This window comes from Bufo bufo, chromosome 2 (genome assembly GCF_905171765.1).
Source record: "Bufo bufo chromosome 2, aBufBuf1.1, whole genome shotgun sequence".
Taxonomy (NCBI): domain Eukaryota; kingdom Metazoa; phylum Chordata; class Amphibia; order Anura; family Bufonidae; genus Bufo; species Bufo bufo.
The window spans coordinates 653,115,272-653,134,459 of NC_053390.1; the positions used below are offsets into that span (position 1 = coordinate 653,115,272).

General features: G+C 40.6%; 1 protein-coding gene across 1 annotated transcript in view; it reads left to right on the forward strand.

Annotated features, from left to right (window-relative positions):
- Positions 1-19,188, forward strand: part of FHIP1A (FHF complex subunit HOOK interacting protein 1A) — a 327,619-nt gene that overhangs the window by 189,579 nt on the left and 118,852 nt on the right. Inside the window, exon 5 of the mRNA XM_040418540.1 lies at positions 12,227-12,385. Coding sequence (XP_040274474.1) covers positions 12,227-12,385 — 159 coding nt within the window. The remainder of the gene's footprint in view (positions 1-12,226; positions 12,386-19,188) is intronic.

Consider the following 19,188-nt stretch of genomic DNA (forward strand, 5'->3'; position numbering starts at 1 on the left):
ATTACCTTGCAAATATACCCTTTTATAATACCTTGCAACAGAGTCATAAACTGAGATTGCCTTGTTCTCCCATTAAGAACTTCTAAGATTACTGCGATAGAAGGGCAATATTTTGTATTTTATTTCAGATGGAAGTGTCTCTTGAAGAGGTTAATTTGAATAGGGGACATGTAATGCATTTCTTTTAATTAACCGGAGAAGGGTTTAGCCCTTTAAAGAATTTCCCCACAATTTTACAATGGTATGCTGTGTATTACTATTCTGTAGAAAAGTGACTAATGGGACCCCCACATTAATGGATCATAGTGGCTACCATGCTAGTAAACGGCAGAGGTCAATTTTTGTTTTTTCTTGCACAGCTCCATCCTTGACCCCGAGATCTGCAATTATTGCAACCTGGCATCTTTTACATATTTATATCTATTAATCTCATGATGCCTGCCTGTTCTCTGTGGTGAAGATATAGGCCTTGCAAACCCAATCACTGAGCACACTGTGCATTTCTACATATGTGAGACAGTTGAAAGTGACAAGCATAAAATGGATATACAGTATTCATTATTTCAAGGCTGTGATGGCAAAGTATGGTACTGGCTCCCTGACAAGAAAAGACTTGTAGTAGGATTAGTCCATTTTGTATTTTATAAAGAAGATATAAATGTCACATATTTATGGATTGTAGCAGAAACTAGAAGCTGTGAGCTTAAAAAGCAATTTAGCTTTCTTGATGATTCCCATAAAGGACAGAAAGGAGAGATGTAGTGTGGCACTGGAATATTTCAAACAAGACGTGACAACAAGAAAGGGAGAAGTGACATGAACCAGGTCCACAGTCTCCGCAGGAGTCCTCTGTAGTTCTCACAAAGATTCCACACACAGAGAAGTATGGAGTTGAAATCTGATAGCATCATTCATTTTACATGAAATCATAAAATTTACATGAAAGCATTATTGTACATAATGTCACATTAATTTACATAACAGTGTATCATTATATTGAGTCTTCTAGGAATTTGTGTGTCTTTTTGGCTTGTGTCTTTCTTTTTGTAGATAAGTCATTCCATTTACATTCATAATTATTTTATATTCCACAGCAGAGTAGAAATCACATAACCAAAAGAAACTACCAAATAACGAAAATGGGGGAAAAAGCAATCACTGCAACTAAACGTTTACGGCAATTGTTGATTAGTCCTGCGGATATGCTTGGAAGAATTTTATCCCATTCCTCCATAAAAAAGTGTTTCAGTTGTTGGTGGGTTTCCTCCCATGAACTGTTTGCTTCAGGCCCTTCCAAAACATTTCTATTGGATTAAGGGCATTGGCAATTTCAAAACCTTAACTTTATTCTTCTTTAACCATTCGTTGGTAGAACAAATGTTTGGTAGAACAACTTGTGTACTTAGGGTTGTTGTCTTGCTGCATGACCCACGTTCTCTTGAGATTTAGCTTATGGACAGATGTCCTGATATTTTTCTTTACAATTTGCTGGTTTAATTCAGAATTCATTGTTTTTCAATGATGACAAGCTGTCCTAGGCCGAATGCAGCAAAACAGGGACCAATCCATGATACTACCACCTCCGTGTTTCACAGATGGGATAAGGTTTTTATGCTGAAATGCAGCGTTTTCCTTTCTCCAAATATAACATTTCTCAGTTAAACCAAAAAGTTCAATTTTGGTGTCATCCATCCACAAGCCCCTCATTACCTGTGCAGGCTACACCTCTCTTACTCAGTGGGCAGACATGAAATATTAATAAAACATGGCTTCCCATCCACACTAATGGATATTCAGACCCCAACATGTTTTAATAATACATATTTTATCAGGCTGATTGTTCTGATACCACATATGACCGGTGTAGTGGTCCCAGAAGGTGAGATACTCATTATGTGGGAATGCTGGCTATCAGGGGTGGGATGTTTGGACTCCCTATTATTCCCACATTACACAGAATGCAATAATTACAATAATTATTATGTGAGTTGTACCAGGGATGAGTTATCGCTTATGAGATATTTTCTTCATCGTCTGGTACTCTGTTTGAAAGCTTCTGTACAGTATGTCTGCTGTGCACCGGTGCCAATATGTCTTAAATGTCAGGCATTACCATGAGGCTCTAGTGTCCCATCTAGGAAACCTTGTTAGCACTACCTTTGTTAGCAAAAGGATGCTAATTTGAATCCTGTCAAAGGTGAATGTGTATTAGCTCTTACTGGTCCAGACTGAACAGCATCATACAGGATGGCATGAAAACATATAGAGTCCCACGACAGATATAAAAACATACATATATAAAAGTAATGAGAGAGGTTGTTCATTTCTCAGACAGACTATTACACACTCTTGGTGTGATCTTGTTGGTCGACCACTCCTGGGGAGGGTATTAGTGGTCTTGAATTTCCTCCATCTGTTCACAATGTTTCTTTAGAAATGGTTTTCTAAAAGTTTCCACCCTGATGAGCATCAACAACTCCCCTTCTGAGGTTCTCAGAAATCCCCTTTATTTGCACACAAACGTATTTTCTTTCCGTGTCCGTTCCATTTTTTTATGGACCGTAAACGGAACCATTCACTTCAATGGGTCCGCAAAAAAAACTGAAGTTACTCAGTGTGCATTCCGTTTCCGTATGTCCGTATTTCCGTTCCACAAAAAAATAGAACATGTCCTATTATTGTCTGCATTATGGACAAGGATAGTACTGTTTTATTAGGGGCCAGATGTTCCGTTCCACAAAATATGGAATGCACACGGACGTCATCCGTATTTTTTGCGGACCGCAAAATACATACGGTCATATGCATGAGGCCTAATGCAGATTTTAGAATGTATTTCAGAAAGCATGGCACTTCCTGCCATGATTTCCACATATAAAGCGTGGTGGATTAGCCACAGAACTAAAAAGGCTGAAACTAGTTGGTTGTAGACTGCATATCGGGGTTTGAAAATATATGAAGGGTTGGAAATTGCAGCCTGAAACTCAAGGTAGATACTAGTATCTGGAAAAAAAAGTGCTTCTGTGACAGAGTTGTCCACAGCCTTTAGCTTTGGTTTCCACATTCAGGTTTTGATTTAAAAAATTGACTCCTGGTTTTGGCTCTAAAAACCGCATCAGAAAACCTGTTTGTCTAAACCGAACCTCGAGCAGGCCACAGCTTTATTGTAGCTTTCCATTCTGTGCTCACTGCTGGTTTCACCTTGATATGGTCACTTACAGGAATTTAATTCTTAGCCTTCTATAAAAGGCAGATAAAAATGCATATGTATCTCTCTTAGCTTATCTCTTGAATAGTAGCTGTCAAGTGTCCACACTATCCATACTTATTGTTTAGTAACAGATGTTCCAAGCTTCATGCTTTATCCCTGCAGCAAACATCACCGAATAGTTATATTCACATTCAGTCCTGTGGTAGAAGAGTAATATGTTTTACGTGATGTAAGATATTGCTTTATACCAGCCATTTTTTTCTGATGGAGTTATTTTGCAAAAAAAGGCAACACATTTTGCCATATTTGTCATAGAGGGAATAAGTATTGCTAGATTTTACAGTAGTTACCTGGAAATGATAAATCATTTGGAGGTGCTGTAAGTATTAAGCCAGTTTCACATGAACATGTTTGGTCTGGAAAACACAATCCATGTGACAGACACATTTCCTGGACCAAACTAATTTATATGTTCTGCTGGTATACTGCTGATATCCTGTACTGTGCTAACATGATGCAGGTACCCGCAGTTGGGCAGATATTCACATCATAAATCACTATGGTGCAATGAATGTAGTTCAGATGAGCTGCCTTCAGACTGGGAAACACAGCCATCAAGAACAGCATGTTTCCTAGACTGAACACACCTGTGTGAAAACTGGCCTTACTTACTGGAGCTTCGGAATTTGTCTATGTTAGGCTAATTTCACACTAGCGCTAAGTATCCGGTAGGCTGGTCAGCATGTCCCTTTGGGAAATCTCATGTAGATACAGTGCATGCTATACCATTGAGGGTGTGCTGACCAAGTGGGAGGAGTTGTATGAAGATCATGACATTGCAGAGGAGAGGGCGGGCTGGAAGGTGCAAAAGGAGGGACTGGTACTATGTTAAGAGGCAGGCATGGGGTCTTGCAGGAGGTGGGCTTGGGCTCCTGGAACTGTTAATCACACCCACTGGGCACTTTGAGGATCATTAGCATACCAAAAAAGTTTATTTTCTGGCATTCGTTGAGATGGATAATCATGACAAAGGCATAGTTTTAATGATGGTACACAGTGCTACAGTGCATCGGCATTAGTTAAATACAGAGGAGGTAGGTGACCGATTCCCTTTAATGTGGTTTTAGAAGATACCAGTTGGGGGGAAAGGACTAGAAGACTTCATAAGCATGCTCATAGACCTGTGTAAAATCATATATGACACACCTTCTTTGGGTTACAATCACGTGACAAACTTTTGCCAAGTGTACCAGAATATATTGGAATATGACAGTTGTGCATCTATCTTTGCTTATGCATCCATGTACCTCTTCAAAGGAAGGTCAATTTCAGAAGCAATCATAATTTTTTTGTTAATGAAAAACAAGCTGGCTTGACATTATGAATCACTAGTCACCTTATGTTATCAGTAATCAATGTCAGATTATTTCATATCAACTGAATTATTTTGGGCAGGACTGTTATTTTTACAATGCATTTGGGAAGATGGTGTGCAAATGAGCTCTGAGCAAGCTCTACCCTGGATGCCACCAGATGTAAGGCAGGTATCCAATAAGTCAATGTTTGACCCTTGACACAGCCTCCTCATGCCGATTAAGGTGCTCTCTGTAAGCAGAGATAGTATCCTCCAATTACAATGCATTTGGAAAGTGTTCAGACCCTTTCACATTTTGTTATGTTGCAGCCTTCTGCTAAAAAAAAAAAAAAAAAAAAAAGATTTCCCCCATCTGCACATGATATCCCATAATGAAAATGGGAAAACAGAATTTTAGAAATTTTAGCAAATTTATTAAAAAGGTAAAACAAACATTTTGCATAAACATAAGTATTCCGACCCTTTGCGATGACATTTGAAATTTAGCTCTGTGGGCCTCCCATTTCTCCTGATCATGTTTCTACACCTTGATTGGAGTCCACCTGTGGTAAATTCAGTTGATTGCACATGATTTGGAAAGACACAGCCATGTCTATGTAACGTCTCACAGTTCACAATGCATATCAGAGCAAAAATCAAGCCATGAGGAAGAAAGAACTGCCTGCAGAGCTCAGAGACAGGAATGTGTGGGGGCACAGATCTGGAGAAGGCTGCAAAAAATTCTGCTGCACTTAACTGCTTAAGGACACAGCCTTATTTCACCTTAAGGACCAGGCCATTTTTTTGCAAATCTGACCAATGTCACTTTAAGTGGTGATAACTTTAAAACGCTTTGATTTATCCAGGCCATTCTGAGATTGTTTTTTCGTCACATATTGTACTTCATGACACTGGTGAAATAAAGTCAAAACAATTCATTTTTATTTATAAAAAAATACCAAATTTAGCAAAAATTTCTAAAGTTTCAAATTCTCTACTTCTATAATACATAGTAATACCTCTAAAAATAGTTATTACTTTACATTCCCCATATGTCTAATTCATGTTTGGATCATTTTGGGAATGATATTTTATTTTTTGGGGATGTTACAAGGCTTAGAAGTTTAGAAGCAAATCTGAATTCTGAAGTCACTTTGTGAGGCTTGCATAATAGAAACCACCCAAAAATGACCCTATTCTAGAAACTATACCCCTCAAGGTATTCAAAACTGATTTTACAAACTTTGTTAACCCTTTAGGTGTTCCACAAGAATTAATGGAAAATAGAGATACAATATCAAAATTTCACTTTTTTGGCAGATTTTCCATATTAATAATTTATTTTTCAGTTACAAAGCAAGGGTTAACAGCCAAACTAAACTCAATATTTATGGCTCTGATTCTGTCGTTTACAGAAACACCCCATATGTGGTCGTAAACCGCTGTACGGGCACACGGCAGGGCGCAGAAGGAAAGGAATGCCATACGGTTTTTGGAAGGCAGGTTTTGCTGGACTGTTTTTTTTTACACCATGTCCCATTTGAAGCCCCCCTGATGCACCCCTAGAGTAGAAACTCCATAAAAGTGACCCCATCTAAGAAACTAAACCCCTCAAGGTATTCAAAACTGATTTTCCATTTTTATATTTTTTTTACTTTTACAAAACAAGGGTTAACAGCCAAAGAAAACTCAATATTTATGGCCCTGATTCTGTAGTTTACAGAAACACCCCATATGTGGTCGTAAACTGCTGTACGGGCACACGGCAGGGCGCAGAAGGAAAGGAATGCCATACGGTTTTTGGAGGCAGGTTTTGCTAAACTGGTTTTTTTTGACACCATGTCCCATTTGAAGCCCCCCTGATGCACCCCTAAAGTAGAAACTTCACAAAAGAGACCCCATTTTAGAAACTACGGGATAGGGTGGAAGTTTTGTTGGTACTAGTTTAGGGTACATATGATTTTTGGTTGCTCTATATTACACTTTTGTGAGGCAAGATAATAAGAAATAGCTGTTTTGGCACTGTTTTTATTTTTTTGTTATTTACAAAATTCATCTGACAGGTTAGATCATGTGGTATTTTTATAGAACAGGTTGTCACGGACGCGGCGATACCTAATATGTATACTTTTTTTTATTTATGTAAGTTTTACACAATGATTTCATTTTTGAAGCAAAAAAAATCATGTTTTAGTGTTTCCATAATCTGAGAGCCATCATTTTTTCAGTTTTTGGGAAATTACCTTGGGTAGGGTATGATTTTTGCGGGATGAGATGACGGTATTATTGGCACTATTTTGGGGTGCGTGTGACTTTTTGATCGCTTGCTATTACACAATTTGTGATGTAAGGTGGCAAAAAATGGTTTATTCGGCACAGTTTTTATTAAAAAAAAATTACGGTGTTCATCTGAGGGGTTAGGTCATGTGATATTTTCATAGATCCTGTCTATACGGATGCGGCGATACCTAATATGTATACTTTTTTTTATTTATGTAAGTTTTACACAATGATTTCATTTTTGAAGCAAAAAAATCATGTTTTAGTGTTTCCATAGTCTGAGAGCCATAATTTTTTCAGTTTTTGGGCGATTTCCTTGGGTAGGTTATGATTTTTGCGAGATGAGATGACGGTTTTATTGGCACTAATTTCGGGTGCGTGTGACTTTTTGATCGCTTGCTATTACACTTTTTGTGATGTAAGGTGACAAAAAATGGTTTATTTAGCACAGTTTTTTTTTATGTGTTTATCTGAGGGGTTAGGTCATGTGATATGTTTATAGAGACAGTTGATTCGGACACGGCAATACCTAATATGTATACATTTTTTTATTTATGTAAGTTTTACACAATAACAGCTTTTCTAAAACAAATAAAAAAGATGTTTTAGTGTCTCCATATTCTGAGCCATAGTTTTTTTATTTTTTGGGCGATTGTCTCAGGTAGGGACTCATTTTTTGCGGGATGAGGTGACAGTTAAATTGGTACTATTTTGGTGGGCAAACGCCTTTTTGATCGCATGCTGTTGTACTTTTTGTGATGTAAGGTGACAAAAAAATTGTTTATTTAGCACAGTTTTTATTTATTTATTTTTTACGGCGTTCATCTGAGGGGTTAGGTCATGTGATAGGTTTATAGAGCCGGTCGATACGGACGCAGCGATATCTAATATGTATACTTTTTTTTCCCCTATTTTTTACCAATTTTTTTTTAACTTTATTTGGGGAAAATGAAGTTTTTGTTTATTTTACTTGAAACTTTTAATTTATTTGGTGGCAAAACTTTATTTTTTCAACTTTTTCTTCACTTAATTTTTTTCCCCACTTTGGGACTCGAACTTTTGGGGGTCTAATCCTTTACAATGCATTCCAATACTTCTGTATTGGAATGCATTGGCTGTATGAGTAATACTGTGTTTATTACTAATACAGCTTCCGGCCTGTGAGATCCAGGGGGCTGGATCTCACAGGCTCATCACCGATAAGCAACGCGATGCCTTCCTTTAGACATCGCGCTGCCTTCCATGCAATTGGGTCCCCCCTACAGGTACGCCCTGTGTCCTTAAGTACCAGGACATAAGGGCGTACCTGTACGCCCTGTGTCCTGAAGAGGTTATAGCTCCTAATAGCACAGTGGCTACAATAATTCTTAAATGGAAGAAGTTTAGTACAACCAGAGCTTTTCATAGATCTGGCTGCCTCACCAAGCCAAGTAATCGTAGAACAACCTTGGTAAGAGGGGTGACCAAGACCCCAATGATCACTGTGGCTGAGCTCCAAAGATCCTGTGTGCAACTGGGAGAAATTTCCAGAAGGTAAACCATCACTGCAGCACTCCACCAATCTGTTTTATAGCAGAATGGTCAAAAAGAAGCCTCTTCCCTCAGTAAAAGACACACAGAGTTTGCAAAAAAAAAAGTACCTTTCTGAGAGACTGAGAAACAAGATGCTTGGGTCTGATGAAACCAAGATTGAACCTTTTGGCTTCAATCTGGAGGAAACCAGTCACTGCTCATCAGCTGCCCAATACCATCCCTACAGTGAAGTATGGTGGTGGCAGCATCGTCCTGTGGGTGGTTTTCAGTTGCTAGGACAGGAAGATTGGTCAGGCTTGAGAGAAAACTGAATGGAGCAAAGTACAGGGATATTCTTAATGAAAACCTGATCCAGAGTGCGCCGGACCTTAGACTGAGCTGAAGGTTCAGCTTCCCATGAGACCATGACCCTAAGCACACAACCAAGCCAACACAACCACGGCCCTGATTTGAACACAATCAAACTTCTTTGGAAAGACCTGAAATGGCTGTCCACTGACAGTCCCCATCCAACCTGACAGAGCTTGAGAGGATCTATAAAAAAATTGCAGAAAATCCCAAAATCCAGGTGTGAAAACCGTGTGGCTTTATACCCAAGAAGACTGGAGGCTGTAATCACAGCCAAAGCTGCTTCCACTAAATATTGAGTAAAGGGTCTAAATACTTATGTCAATGCAAGATTTTAGTTTTTCCTTTTTCAATAAATTTAGCAAAGATTTTAAACATTCTGAAAGATTTTAAACATTCTGATTTCACTTTCTCATTATGGGATATTGAGTACAGAATGATGGGGAAGAAACCTGATTTTGTAAATACATTTTAGCAGAAAGCCGCAACATAAAGCAATCTGAAGACTTTCCGAATGGACTGTATTTCTTGCTTATGCTGGACTGTGCAATCCATAATAATGAAAGAACACATACAATTCAGTATTATTAATTAGGAAAATATGAATACTGTCCTTTATTATGATTAAAGACACCTATAACATTAGGTGCATAAAACTGCAAATCAGCAAGGAGTCTTTATAGCTTCCGATTAATATTAAATGCTATGCTTCAAACTGATATCTACATTTTCATTGCGGCTCTATGTAATTACTTACATAGAAGTTAACCGTCCCTGTATTTCATTATATTGCTTGCAATTTTCTTGCATACCTTACTGGAAATTTTTGTCCTTGGCAGTGGATCACTGGCTGCTTATGAGGGAAATGCCTTGTCTGCGACCCTGAAAAATGAATATGTTGTGCTACTTGCCAGACAATAATGGAAAGTTCTATACCATTTTATACTTAGGCAGCGATCAGTCTCACCAGATGAAGCCTGATCTTCCTGGAATATAGAGGGCACTACCTAAAAGGTTGATTTTGCATAGTAATATTGTTGACATTTGAGGCAATATAGCTGCAATATATGGATTATTACTGACAAAGTATGACTGGTTTAGTTATCATTATCTGGTTTTCTAGTACTTGATAAAGTGATATCGTTATATTTAGATATCCTAATCCGCACCTCGTCATAGAAATCTGCCTATAATATAACATCTTATCTATTATTGGCATCATTTATCAGTGTGTCTATGAATTACATGGCCAAAACTATTTGATACCCTTTCTAATATGTTAGTTTGGTCACTTATATCTTATCTGTAAAGCTTATAGCTACATAAGCCTACAAAGAGTAAAGGGGGAATTTACCATGAGGGTAATATGTGAGGTCAGTTTTGCAGGAGTCTTCACTTTGCACCAAATTTATCAAACATTGCACGTTGTGTGTTAAACTTGGCGTATTGTCAAAACTAACACTTTTGCCTAGAATGCTCCTCTGGTTTTATAGGCCAGTGCTCTGCTGGAGTGACTTTGTGACTTTTTTTCAGCTTTTAAAAAAAAAGTCGCCATGATAAATCCGGAGTGAAACTAATTGATATAGCTAACCACTTTCCAACCAACTTTTCAAAGTTGGAGCGAGTTGTGTAAAAATGCAAAATGTTGAAATTGTTGGTGCACATAAGCCCAAAATGTGACAAATTCCTCCCATAGCTTGTCTGTCTTTGAGGACAGCACTTAATATTGAGGTCCAAAATAGCCTCTTGAAGTAATGTCTTTAAAAGACCAGTTTGTTGAGGGTTTCATAGTTTGGCTTTCTGCATAAATAGAGCTCTAACCCAATCAAACACCTTTATGCTCAGTTGGTATGTCAACATCAGTGACCAACCCCACCTATACTCCCTGTTGCTGAACTAACATTGGCTATGGCAACCCTGCATCAACATAGTAGAAACGCTGATATAAAACTGTTATATAAGCAAAGAATCATCTCATTGGTTTTGAAATTAGATAATCAATAAGCAAATATAGATGTGATTGAATCTATTGTATATGCTCAGCTTTGCTTTGGTATTAGTATGTTGCTTTTGTAGGATGGACAATAGTTCAAGTTAGTTCAACCTTTGAATACACACTCGACAAATTATGAACTGCTCCAATAGCTTAGTTGTCATTACACGTGTAGGGGGTGTTAATTTACTATGCTACATGTCACCCTCATGAATGGGGGTAACATTTTGGGAAGCATTATGGCTCTTCCTGTCCCAGGATGGCTGATTGTTATGGAAAAAATTGCAGTGTGAGTTTGACCATATTTTCCGATTTGCTAAAAAGTCTCCTCTATGTAAACACCTAAGCACTTGTTAGCCATCTGTTATGAATATATTCCATAAATTTAGCATTCAGCTCTTATGTAGACACAATTGTGTCCATAATAAAAATGAAATCACAAAAAATAATGGTAACCAGATTTTCAGGAAAATTGTTCTACTAGAGCAAAATTTTATGCGTGCAGTTTTCTATAACCTTTCTATGTTTTTCTGTAATACAATATTAAAGTTGTGTTCCAGGATTGTCTTGTTTTTTTTTAAATGTCTCCATCTCCATGCCAGACCTGTGAAAGGAAACTAATTTACCTGCTCCCTGCCACTCGGTTCCGGCTCCGTGGATCCACCGCTGTCTTCACTACTCTTTGACCCCCACATGTAGACTTCTGGCATGGACATGCACCACTGTAGCCAAAGACTGGCCTCAGCTCCTGGGGTCATGTCATTGTTGGGTCACATACCACTTGGGGACACTTCACCGTTGAATTCAGCCATTGGCTGAAGCATCACACATCCTCGTAAAGTTTATATGCAAGAAGCGAAGTGCAGTGAAGATAGGTGTAGACCCATTGAGCCAGAACAAGAAGCTGTTAATGTAAAAAAGAAAAAAAAATAGTCAATACAAAAATAGTTATAAAATGTCAATCCTGGAACACACCTTTAAAGGGAACCTGTCATCAATATTATGCTGTACTCACCGATGACAGAATAAAGTAGTGACAGAAATGCTAATGTCAGCGGTGTGTCACTCATGAGCTAAAAGTAAGTGGTTGCCGAGAACCAGCATCATAATCATTGCAGCCCAGGCCTTGAAAATAATCAAATTTACCTGAGAAGAGTCATGCCTATTCATTCCGGAGGTCTGGCCATTCTGGGTAGGTCTGTCTGAAAGGCCGTGAACAACTCCTTTAAGCCTTTAAACAAAATGGTTACCTCAATTGATCCCCTGCCCTAGATGCTCTGTACTTTGTGTTCTAGCACAACAGCTAGAAACATTAGGAAAAGCTTCCCAAGCTAATCAGTGGTCTTTTCTTAGCATTTCCAGTTGTATCAAACAAGAACAGGAAGTGCAGAGCAGCAGAACCTGATATTGACAGGTTATTGGCGGAAGTTAGTAACCAATTTATTTTATGTGTTACTATTTGTATATATAAATCTATCTTTATAGTGACATTTTTCACTGTTTACAGGTACTAGCGACTGGACTGAGTGGTCTCTACTCTTCATTACCGACAAAGCTAGATGACAAAGGGGAAGAATGGCATTGTCTTGTTAAAGAAGATTGGCTTCAGGTTCCTTCCCTTATACAGTTTATGAATTCTCTTGAATTCTGCAATTCAGTAATACAGGTTAGTTATTCCTGAGATAAAAATTACCATTAGCAGTGTTGTTCTATTTATTTGGTTGTATATATCATTTGCATTCTTTGTATATGAAAGACCAGAATTGTATATAATATATGGGGTCATTTATCAAACTGGTGTAAAGTAGAACTGGCTTAGTTGCCCATAGCAACCATTCAGATTCCACTTTTCATTTTCCAAAGGAGCCATCAAAAATGAAAGGTGGAACCTGATTAGTTGCTATGGGCAACTAAGCCAGTTCTACTTTACATCAGTTTGATAAATGACCCCAATAGTTCTAATGTCCTTGATTTCTGCGAGTCTGTAACATTGTTTTCAGCACTTCCATTTTTGTATGCGAATTGATTAAACTATAAGTGTCCTGAAATTCTGTTCATTTAGAAGATAATTAACAGTAAGTGTTTTCTACATAATACTGTTTAGTTTGAAATGCTATGACTATTGTGACTGCCAGGCAAGTCTCCTTTAGATTAGAAAGAACATTCGAAAGTTGCTGAGATATCATAGCTACAGGGCTAAATTACATTTTCAAAAGCTTCACCTAAAGTTTACTATGGTTAAATTACCATCTATCCCTTTATTCTTTTACCATACTTTAATTGACAATTTTAGTGATAAACATTTCATATAAAAGCAAATGTTATACTTTCACATAAGTGTATACTCTCAAAATTGTTAAAGGGGTTATCCCATGATTAATGTAAAAATGAAAAATCAGACATCACGTAGTACATGACAGTATCTTTCTATCAAAGCTAGAACCATCCCTGTACCTCACATGAATCCAGAGATCCCCACATTCATTGCTATAGTTGTCCTGCTACATTTATTTCAGACTGGCAGCTCAGGGAGCATATCTTTTCTCAGAGGATACTGTATGTCCTTTATGCTGCAGCTCTCTCCTTGTAACTGCCACAGCCTCTAATAGAAAACACCAAACAGTAACTATGCAAAATTTTATATATATGCAATTTCAGAAGTAGTCAGATCCAGGTGCTGGGACAACCCCTGTAATCAATCTACTTTTATGTATCGTATTTTTGCCCCATAAGACGCAATGCCCCTGTGTCTTATGCGGCGAATACTAATGAAGCGCTTCGATTATGGAAGCTAATTAGTACCGGAGGACCGGGAAGCGGTGAAGGCTCTGTACTCACCGCTTCCTGGTCCTTGCCTGTTGGCTGTGCAGGGCTGCGCACAGCGTGAGGCCGCTCTGTGACCTCACGCTGTGCGTGCCGGTCCACAGAGCACAGCCTACAGCAGGATGAAGAGCATCGTAATAGTGAGGAGCGGTGGCGTCCAGGAGCAAGAGAGGTAAGTGTTTTATTTTATTTTATTTGCGCTGATGGCTGGGGGCTGACATATGGCTGGGGGCTGACATGAGGGCTGATGGCTGACACAAGGGCTGATGGCTGACACAAGGGCTGATGGCTGACATGAGGGCTGATGGATGGCTGACATGAGGGCTGATAGATGGATGACATGAGGGCTACATGAGGGCTGATAGATGGAGGACATGATGGCTGATAGATGTCTGAAGGTTGGGAGGTTGGTCTGAGGCATTGGGGGGGGTATGATCTGAGGTCTGATTAACATTGGGGGTCTGATTGCTGGTCTGACCTGAGGTGTAATGGAAAATAGTTTTTTTCTTATTGTCCTTCTCTAAAACCTAGGTGCATCTTATGGGCCGGTGTGTCTTATAGGGCGAAAAATATGGTATATACTGTATGTGCCTATTTTATGTGGACAACAAGAAGATAGCCTCATGGAGCATGAACCAACTCAGATAGTATACTAATTATAGTGTTCGATAAGATAAACCCTTTTTTGACAGGATGTGCACTGCTGGTCAGTGGTTTAGGGTAGGCATCAAGTAGAAAGACACTGTACAGTACAGAAGGTGTCAAATTAGCCACAGCTCCGCTATAAAAGAACTATCAAACCCCTGTATATCTATCCATCTTCCTGTCTTAAAACTGAGTTGTCACTCTGAAAAGGGCACCCCTGCTTATCAAGGCTAATTCTTCATGCTGAATAAACATTGTCTGTGGAAAAGGGCTTGCTCACTTTGGTCAACCCCTACTTTTTAAAATGGTCCACAATAATGAGCTTGTAAGAAAATGTCCTCCTTCTGAGACCCCCAGTGATCGGCTATTACATGTGGTAAAACCTGCCCTAGTCAACCTAGCCCCCCCCCCTTCCCCGAGTGATGTCCATACAATTTAGCTAACTAAGGCCAAATGCTCCCTAGCTATCCCTCACAACTCCCCAAAATGGACGCTCAACTAAAAGTCACACTGCAAGAAAAAAAAAAATACAAAACACAACTGGGCTTACATTTTCCATGCCAGTGTTACTAAGAAGTCTACTGGAGTTATGTGCACCTAATTTATTAACAGGCATACACCTCTTAATACATTAGGCACCTCTTTTGGCAGTCCATGCAACTGTCTGCTCATTGACAGCACGCTATGTCACACAGTGGATCTTGCTTCCTTCTTGGTGGCGCTGCTGGTGTCTGTTACTGAGTGTGACTGAGCTGATTGGTGGAGCAGCAGTTCCCACTCACTACTGCACTATCAATCAGCTTAACAATAGGTACCACAGTGCAGAGGAGAGGGAGAATTGCTCTTCTTTCTCCTCCTCCTCTGCCTTGTCGACATTGTATGGGTTGATTATAGCTTTGCTGATGCCTGAGATGAAAACTGAAATTGTGCCCCTCCTTCCTGTGCCAAATTCTCAATCCAACACCATTACCCCAGCCATACTGCTAAAGATATATTTAGGTGGAAGTTCATACAGTGCTACAAAATTTACAGGAACATTCAGCACTAAATACCGCTTACATCCAGTGATGTCTCCTCCTCTGATGTAAATGTTCTCTTCCTTTATCTTCTCCATTCAGCGCAGACTGAAATGACAACTTCCTTCATCCACATTTTATCTCTGTAGAATTTGCTACACAGACATCTTAGATTCCTCACTTTCCATCATTCTCCTCCTCCTTTGTTATCCGGCTGCTACTCCCAATACTGTGCTCCCTGTGCTCCCCACTGCCCACAAACACTATGCTCTCAATAGCAATAGTGCTCCCCAAAATCCAACAAATATTAATTCCCTCCCATAGTGCCCTAATTAGTAATGGTACCCCTTACAGTAGACCAATAATGATAATGCTCCCCAAGAGCCCCTATAGTGCCCCCAGTGGTAATAAAGATCCCTTTAGCTCCCTCAGTAGTAATAATGTCCCTTATAATGCCCTTGGGAGTAAAAAAAGTCCCTCTAGCACCCATTTAGACCCCCAGTAGAAATAAGGCCAATCTAGAAGGCACTCCTATAGAGTCCTCAGTAGTAGTAAGGCCTCCTATAGTGTCTCCAGTAGTCCTAATGCACCCCATATAGTACCCTTAGTATTTATAATGCTTCCTGTAATAGCCCCAGTAGTTAGACCCTCTGTAATGCCCCCAAGTATTTATAATGGCCCCCTGCAGGTCCTCAGTATTTATAATGCCCGCTACCATTATAATTCTCCCCCTGTAGTGCCCTCTAGTATTTATAATGCCTCCAGTAGTTATAATCTCCCCTGTAGTGTCTGCCCCCCTGAAATTATAAAGCCCCAGCCTCCCAACTTACAAGCCAATGTAAATAACCACATACCCCTCCCTTCAGCCCGCTCCAACATACAGGGAACTCCTCTCAAATATAGTCCCTACACATACATACTGTCACACACACCGGGGGTGGGGAAGTGACCACTGAACTCCACCCGCACCTCTGTCCCTGCCTACTTGCCTCGCAAGTCCTAGCAACAAGGGACAACTGGTCGACAAACCCTTAGCTAGGAAAGTGCAGGGAAGACAAACAACACATGCAGAAGGAAAGTCAAACAAGCCGAGTCAATAACCAAGAGAACAGTATTGTACCAGAGGAACAAGCAGAGGATCGTCAGGAGAAGCCAGAGTCAAAACCAGGAAGGAACGCCAAGACCAGAGGATGAGACGGACTGGAATCAGAAGCCAAGTAGGAACAATAAACCAGGTAAGTATAACGCAGTAAGGACCTCAATAACAGGCAATCTGTGACCAGCAGATTGTCTGTTTAAATAGGGCGCTGGTGGAGTCATGTGACGTGGCTCCATGTGACGTGGCCAGTGGTTAGCATGGGAGCGGGCGACGCTGGGCGCACTGATGACGCGATCGCGCCCCGGCTGTCCCCGCTTCCGCACATAGCGCATCGTGACAGTACCCCCCCTTCCACGCGGGGCCGCCGGACCCAAGGCCCCAGGTGACAGCTTCTCAGGATGTTCCACATAATTTTTTTTTTAGAAGTCTAGCAGCATGAACATCCTTAGCTGGTACCCATGACCATTCCTCCGGTCCATAGCCTTTCCAGTGCACCAGGTACTGTAAGGAGTTACGGACTCTCCGAACATCCAAGATTTTGGAGACCACAAACTCCTCAGAATTATTAACCAGCAGCGGCGGCGGAGCGGACTGCAAAGGATCAACAGGAGTAACATATCTTTTCAGCAGAGATTTGTGGAAGACGTTATGGATGTGGAAAGATTCAGGTAACTTTAATCTAAAAGACACTGGATTAATTACCTCTGTAATCTCGTACGGATCTATAAAGCGAGGTGCAAACTTTTTGGAAGCCACCTTAAGAGGCACATTTTTAGAAGACAGCCAAACCTTATCCCCAACCTGAAAATCCATCCCCTTAGAACGTCTCTTATTAGCTTTGATCTTTTGATAGTTTTGAGCTTTTTCTAGGTTCGACTGAACCCGAGCCCAAACTGTGCACAGTTCGGACGAGACCTTATCCGCCTCAGGGTTAGACGAGGAGACGGATGACCCAGAATGAAAATGAGGATGGAAACAGTAGTTACAAAAGAACGGGGAGACACCAGCAGAGCAATTAACAAGGTTGTTTATCGCAAATTCTGCCAAAGGAAGGTACTTAACCCATAACTGTTGATCATCAGAGACATATGACCTGAGAAACTGTTCTACAGACTGATTAAGTCGTTCCGTATGCCCGTTACTCTCAGGATGATAGGCAGACGAGAAAGACAATGAGATTTGGCACCTCTGACAGAAGGCTCTCCAAAATCTAGACACAAACTGTGGACCACCCCTATCAGACACAATGTTCTCGTGGACACCATGCAAACGTATAATTTGTTCCACAAATATAGAGGCCAGAGTCTTGGCATTAGGAAGCTTAGCAAGGGGAAAAAAATGTACCATCTTACTGAACCTGTCGACCACTACCCAAACCACAGTTTTACCCTCATCAGGTGGCAAATCAGAGATGAAATCCATAGAAATATAGGACCAGGGTCTACTGAAAATGAGTAGGGGTCGCAAATTACCAGCAGAGCGAGTTCTAGGGGTATGAGACTTGGCACAAACCTCGCAGGAAGACACATAGGACTTGACATCCTGTATTAGGGTGGGCCACCAGTAAGACCTTGATACCAGCTCTTTAGTACTCTCGATACCAGGATGCCCACACAAAACAAAGTCATGACACTCACCCAACAGCCGGAGATGCAATTGTTCAGGAACAAACAACTTATCTGTTGGTGTGGGTGCCGGGGCCAGATGTTGTTCTGCCTTAATAAGACTCGTAAGATCTTGGAGATGGCTGCTAAAAAGACACTAGCTGGCAATATAGTTTCAGGCGGAGCGTCCGTCGGCTGGAGCGCACAGAAACTCCGAGAAAGTGCATCTGCCTTTACGTTCTTACTTCCTGGCCTGAAAGTGATGGAGAAATTAAAATGTGTAAAAAACAATGCCCATCTGGCTTGACGGGGGATCAACCTCTTAGCAGACTCAAGAAACATCAGATTTTTGTGATCAGTTACCACGGTAACACCATGTTTAGCCCCCTCAAGAAAATGTCTCCACTCCTCAAACGCCCATTTAATGGCCAGCAATTCACGATTACCCACGTCATAATTTCTCTCGATTGGAGAAAATTTTCTGGAAAATAAGGCACAAGGTATTCTGTCACACACAACAGGGGCGGGGGGGGGGGGGGGAGTGACCACTGAACTCCACCCGCACCTCTTTCCCTGCCTACTTGCCTCGCAAGTCCTAGCGACAAGGGAAAACTGGTCGACAAACCCTTAGCTAGGAAAGTGCAGGGAAGACAAACAACACATGCAGCAGGAAAGTCAAACAAGCCGAGTCAATAACCAATCGAACAGTACAGTACCAGAGGAACAAGCAGCGGATCGTCAGGAGAAGCCGGAGTCAAAACCAAGAGCGAACGCCAAGACCAGAGGATGAGACGGACGGGAATCAGAAGCCAAGTAGGAACAATAAACCAGGTAAGTATAATGCAGTAAGGACCTCAATAACAGGCAATCTGTGGCCAGCAGATTGCCTGTTTAAATAGGGCGCTGGTGGATTCATGTGATGTGGCCAGCGTCACATGACTCCTGAGTCCTAATGCAGCCGAGCGCCAAGTAAACCGCTCGGTGCTCAGCCCCCATGTGGTTACCATGGGAGGGGGCGACCGTCCCCGCTTCCGCACATAGCGCATCATGACACATACTCAGCTCAGCTGAGCATGTATGTGTTGTCAATGTGGAGAGATTAGAAATCTGCTGCCAGACATTTCTGATCCTTCTCTCTTCTGACTTCATTTGTTGGGGAAGAGTCGGGAGCTCCTCATACTGTACACATTAGGCTTTTGGCTGAATCCGCCATTCTCATGGATTCTAAATACAAGCCTACATTTTATCGACATGTTTGCTTCTGTCTTTACTTGAACATACT